Raw genomic sequence first — 6196 nt, 5'->3', positions numbered from 1 at the left:
CATCAAATCTTATCGAGCCCTCAGGATCTTGATGATCATGTAGATATGCAACAAAACGACAGATGATGCCAATGTGTCAAAATCTACCCTGTGGACCATCACCAAAACCACACTAATTTTAAGTTATTGATCGGATCCGCATGGGGTTTGTTTAGCGACACTCATATATATTCATTTCACACCGAAAGTAGTCATGTTTATAGGAAAAAGTTATCTTAGGTAAACATGAATGCCGTACACAAGCTAGCTTATACATGGTAAACCGTATTTGGCTCAAAATATAAACTTGAAACAACAACACGATATGCAATTTTGCAGTTCTAGATTAATGAAAATCATTGAAAATAGAAGTTGATGTGGCTAAAAAAGATCAAAGATAATGGATAGAGCGGGAATGCAATGATCAATGTCCAGTTGGGAAACTTGGAATTGAAACCTGTAAGGATCCCAACAATGCCACAAACAATCACCAACGTTAGAACCTCAGCTGAGAAATGCCATGTCAACTCACGATAAATCATCACACAGAGAAGCAAAGCAAACCCCATCAGGTTGTTCATCGTCACTTTGTGGTACATCTGCAACCATTTTCCATTTCAATAAAAAATTAATACAGTTTAGGTTTTAGGGTTTGGATGCGTAATGTAGGAATCAAAAGGACAAACTAACCTCCGAAAAAGTTGAAGACGTTGTATGATGTCTCTTCTGTTTTGCAGCTCCAAAGGCTGCAAATGCTGTTCTAGCTTGTGTAGCGACCGGAAGAAAAACGAAGGAAATGTAGAATGGCAGAATGCTGATGGATTCCGAAAAGATTTGAACGCTATGTGTTAACGGCTCAGCGAAAAATCCCAACATCAACATCCCAATTCCTACAAATCCAATTGCCTTGGATTTTCCATCTCTTCTGCCCTTTGCCTCCTCATCCCTTCTGTTCTTATCTGCATCCTGCATATATAATGATCTTAATGAGGTTTAATTTCTTGCAAGATTTTTTCAAATTCACAAGATGTATACTTTCCTGTAGATGATGAGGTTTCTTACATGATTCCGTGAGTTATGCTGTTCGATCTCCCAAGCCCATTCTGCCAACCCGTTGTCGAATTCTTTTCTATCAATGTTTCCATTTCCATCAACGTCTAAATGTGCCATGATCATTTCCACTACTTCTTCATTCACTGGTTTATCCTTTTGTTCCGTTTCCAGAAAGTGTTTCAATTCAGATGGGTCGATAGACGAACTTCCATCTCTATCCATCTCTTCAAAGATTCTGGAAATTTCTTACACAACTTAATTAGCAGCATGATCTATCACCGAAACTTGGAACAACTAACAGTTATCATCGATCTTGTAAGTAGACACGATCTCACCTGTTTATGGCAAGTTTTCTTTGTGCTTCATCGAGGTTGTTTAGAAGATCATGTCTCACCATACCAGATATTAGCTTTATTAAACTGATTTTCTCTTCAAGCAAAAGTTGAGCAACCTGGAAAAGAGATTAGAGACAACCAAAAACAGTTGATTAGTTAGTATTTGTTACATATTAGAGATAATTGCCATACCGAAATGATCAATGTATATACGATCATGATCGATGAGACCTGATTGAATTTTGTATGTGAATTTGGATCCTCCATCAACTGTATTTTCTGAAAAAACCATTCTTTAAACCTTACAAGAACTCCATCCTTTCCAATCATTTTGTGCTCCTTGGTTCCCATCTTCTTCTCCATTTCCATTCCCATCTTCTTCTCCATTTCCATTCCCATTCCCACCATCTTCTCCATTTCCATTCCCATTCCCATTCCCACCATCTTCTTCATTTCTATTTCCATCTTCTCCACTTCTATTCCTAGCCTCTTCTCCATCTCTATTCCCATACGCATGAGATGTTTATTCCTGTTCAGCATAAGCACTTGAACTTCATAAAAAGGTACCCGCATTTCGATCTTTCTTTCAATTTCTGCATACTCCAGTGTTCTTTTCTGTATGCTATCATCTGCATGCTGCAAAAATAATCGATGCCCGAAAAGGGGAATGGATCAAGAAAAAAGGTAAACTAATTTTTCAATTTATATGAAGTCCTTTTTGCAAGTTTTCTGTAAGTAAAACCTATGGATGCATACCTGAGCGAAAAAGTAATAGACTAAACATAGAAGTGCTACTAAAAGAGAGCTTGCAAGGACAGATTTTTGATCGTCAAATGAAACACCGTATGCCATCGGAATCAAGAGGACTATAAATGGCATCAGAGAAACAAGCATGAATCTTGCACGGAGACTGGTTTCTGAATCTGTAACAACACCAGAACCTGTAAAAGCACTCGTTCTAGTTAATGGGAAATTCTTCGAGGTTATTAATCTTGAAGTCGTTCACAAATTCATTCAGGTTCCAATTTTATTCCAAGAAATGGAGTGCTTTGACTCCCACTTTAGCTAGACTTAGACCATTTCTAATCAGAGACGTTCTAATCTTTTTGGAGGTCTTGTTTGATTACACTGCAAATATGATAACAATGATACATATAAGAAAATTAGAGAGGCGATGATGAGGCAAATTCATTTTGTCTTCTGATAAAAATTAGAGAAGCATTGAGATGAGCTATAGTTTTACATTCATTAATGGAAGGCCCTAAACAATATAAATAGGGCCGCAAAACGTTCAGCCTGTTCAAAATAACACATTGAACATGCTAAAGAACGACTTGCATTTCTTTTCAGTATACATTGCAACTATCCTTCTCTACTCGATGGATTTTTTGTAAAGCATATAACTTAATGGGGTAAGTCTACCACTCGAAGGATTGGACACTCTTGGGCAATTTGTATCTGTGTAGCCCCTCTCAACACTCTAGGACAATCTATATCCATCTAGTCTCATGTGTTGGAAGGGGGTGGTAAAGTCTCACATAGGCTAGATTTGGACCATTTCTCTTCAATCTCCTTAATGACTTTTTAAAAAAGTAATCTAACGGGAGTTCCATAAGAGTAAGTAACAGGCCAATGTCAACCTTTCTTGGGGTTTCATTTCCAATCGAAAAGGATAAGTAATAAAGATGACGTGAATTAATTAGGAGAGACGAAGAAAGAGAACCAGTCAATAGTCGTCGTAACCAATGATCGTTTTTGCTTCTTTCATAATCAAACTTCCGTCGGCCAAAGATCGTGCAGAACCCCCATACAACTGTGAGAAGTAATATCGATGATCCAACTAGCAACCCAACTGCCATTGCAAGATGCTCGTCAGCAGCTTCATTGTTACTCAAAGCCACACTTGCTGCAATCATCAGAAAATGCTTCCAACTCACTATATGACACTAATTAGACACACACACACATACACATATATATATATATATATACATACATGTACATATACTTGTACATATATATATATATATATATATATGTATACACACACAAATATATACATATATCGTTGAGATGGAGAACATAGATATGTATATACCAGCAAGTACAAGAGGTTCTGGTAAGGAATCGAGAAGCTGAAAGAGAACCGCACCCCAATAGCCTTTGCCAAAGAGAAGATCACGTGCATCACGACTAACATAGGATTCTCCACAATACAGCAAGAATTCATATATCACGATAAGAAAGATATGACCTGGGAGATTTGTTGAACATGGCAAAAATCCATACATTTGATGGCATGAATTCCCTTCAGAAGAATCCATTCCCATTCCCATTCCTTTGAGATGATCATGCAGAAAGGAGTCTTCTTCATGATCACTAATAACACTAGTACCATCTGAGAGCAGCAACTGATGAGCAGCAGCAGCATCATAATGCACACGACCTGCAACCTTCCGAGATAACACCAAAAGAAGAAAAACAAAACAAGATGCACCACTTCTTGAAACACCTAATTTTCCCATTTCAAAATGGCTGATTGTAGGTTGACTCCCTATATATGTATGTATTTATACTACACAAAGTCTTAAGTACAAGTATGTAAGCACAAGTTACAACTATTTTATGCAAGATTTTCAAAAAACTCTTAATTACAACTCATCAAGCATGTGGTACAAGTTTTTATGCATTGACTAAAAGTACAATGATCAAACCGTGCTTTCTTTCTCTTCTTTTTCCAGCATTTCCTTTTCCAGCATTTCCTTTCCAGCCTTTGTAATTAAACATACAATATCACATCATACCCCACACACACTCAATTTCATCCAGCCTTAGTGATTATAGATACAATATCACATTGATAAGTGCAAATTTTATACATTTTTATGTCAAAGTACCTTATAATTAATGATAAATATATGCTTAAAAAGAGCCAATTTAATTTAAGATTAATCTAACTACATGAGGCTATTAAAGATGAGAAAAATGTGTTGATTATGTATTTTGTTCTTTTTGGGTCCAAACAGGTTAGAAGCTGTCTCCAAACAGCCCAAAATCAGGCCCAAAAACAAGCAGCCCAAYAGCTGTTTAGAAAGGAGAAGCAGGCCCAACAGCTGCAAAGAAGAAAAAAATAAAAAGAAAGAGAAGCAGCAACTAGTTTCGTGAGGAGGCAGCAGCAGAAAAAAATAAAAATAAAAACAAAACAGCAGCCCAAGCTGCTGCCCAGCCCAAATCAGAAAGCGAGAGAGGTCGTGCGGCAGCAAGAGCGGGAGATCGTGGGCAAGAGATGGAGGTGCGATTGAGGAGGCAGTCGGTTAAGAAGGGGCTGTTCGATTGGGGCCGAGAGCGGTCGAGAGAGAGGGAACATCGAGAGAAGAAGGTAGCAGCAAGCAGTCGGTCGAGGTGGACAGCAGAGAGGCTGTCGATTTAGAGGAAAACAGAAAAGAGACAGCAGGGAAGGCTGTCGATTGAGGGAAAGGACAGCAGCAGAAATCGAGAAGGAGAGGGAGAATTCGAGCAACAGTAACAGAAACGGGAAGCCAAGAAAGGACCTAACTTGAAGAATCTGAAATCGACTTCCAGATTTTAGAGTCAATCTTGGATTTCTCAAATTGAGGTTCTTCCTAGTCTACTGTTTTCTACCGTTTGTAAGTTCGATTTCTGTTTCAAAATAGAGTTATGAGTTGCTGATTTTCTGTTTCTAGTGATGGGATTATAGCTAATTTGAATTGAATTATGTTGAGACTTGTTAAACATTGAAACTTAATTGAATTTTATTTGCACAATTCTTGTTCAGAACCGTTCTTTCATTTTTGGGATTTTGGTTTTGAGAAGGATCCCTTGAATCCTTTAGCCTAAATTTKAATTGCTAGTTGTGATTAGGAATCCGTAATTGTTCTTAATTTCCACTTGGTAGCAAATAGTGCATCAATAGACAATCAAGTTCATTGGGTTGCATTATAGGACTGTGTAATCTAGCTTAAATGTTCGGGCGTCYGTTCATTAGTTAGGATTGGTGCTTGTTTATTGCGTAAGGCGATTRGTAGGTTGAATTTTACRTCCGTGACTRGAMTCAACTTAATCAATTAGGAACTAATCTATCGAGCTTCTCGTGTTAGTTTAATTATAAAGACAAGCGGAGTGTTTGGCGCGTGTCGACACTCACGACCGGTCTAAAATCTATTAAGAAAATGTTTTTATACAAGTCAATGATACATRATTTGATAAAGAACTAGTTATACTCATCACTAGAATTTATTCGTTATTGTTTAAGTTCTCAATTTATTTTGCATTTTTAGGCTATGTATAAATCTTCCAAACCCCCCCCCCTTTATATATAGTGTTTTATTAATGAATTTGCATGCGTTTACGTCTTGGACTTACGGTTAACACCGAGTCCCTGAGGAGACGACCCTACTTATCGCTATTACAAGTGTGTTTTAGAGATAATAGGCTTATTTTATAAAATTATATCATTTGCCGGACTTGACACCCGTCACACATCATATAATTTACATCGATTTCTTATTCTTTAAAAACAGAGCGACTGATCCTTGTGCTTTTACCAAAGGTTGAAGACACCACCCACCACCCCTCTATTTCCATCCCTCGAGATGGAAACGAGAAATAATTACGAGCTTGTCGTTCAACGCGAATTGCCCATCATCCCGCCGCTTTCACGATATGTATGGTAAACTCGGTGACCGTTTCTCCATCTGTATGACCATCGTGTTCTTGGTCTAACCCCAACCTCAGTTTGCAGAAAACCAGAAGAGATGGAAGTAAAGCACAGAAGCATTGATGCCGATGAAGGAAGGTCTAAAACAACA

The 6196-nt window shown here is 37.8% G+C and overlaps 1 protein-coding gene across 1 annotated transcript; it reads right to left on the bottom strand.

Moving 5' to 3' along the window:
• Nucleotides 1-271: 271 nt before the first annotated feature.
• On the bottom strand, nucleotides 272-3892 carry LOC112500448 (sodium/calcium exchanger NCL1-like). The gene is made up of 8 exons (XM_025103944.1): nucleotides 3466-3892; nucleotides 3091-3273; nucleotides 2124-2308; nucleotides 1599-2003; nucleotides 1368-1483; nucleotides 1042-1267; nucleotides 670-945; nucleotides 272-578 (listed from the first exon to the last, which is right to left on the bottom strand). The coding sequence occupies exons 1-8, from the start codon at nucleotides 3890-3892 to the stop codon at nucleotides 336-338; spliced, it is 2061 nt and encodes a 686-aa protein (XP_024959712.1). The 3' UTR covers nucleotides 272-335.
• Between the last annotated feature and the right edge of the window lie 2304 nt (nucleotides 3893-6196).

Source organism: Cynara cardunculus (genome assembly GCF_001531365.2).
Source record: "Cynara cardunculus var. scolymus isolate 2C chromosome LG 17, CcrdV1, whole genome shotgun sequence".
NCBI lineage: Eukaryota > Viridiplantae > Streptophyta > Magnoliopsida > Asterales > Asteraceae > Cynara > Cynara cardunculus.
Note: the sequence above shows the minus strand (reverse complement) of the source record. Positions and strands in the feature narration are given on the sequence as shown.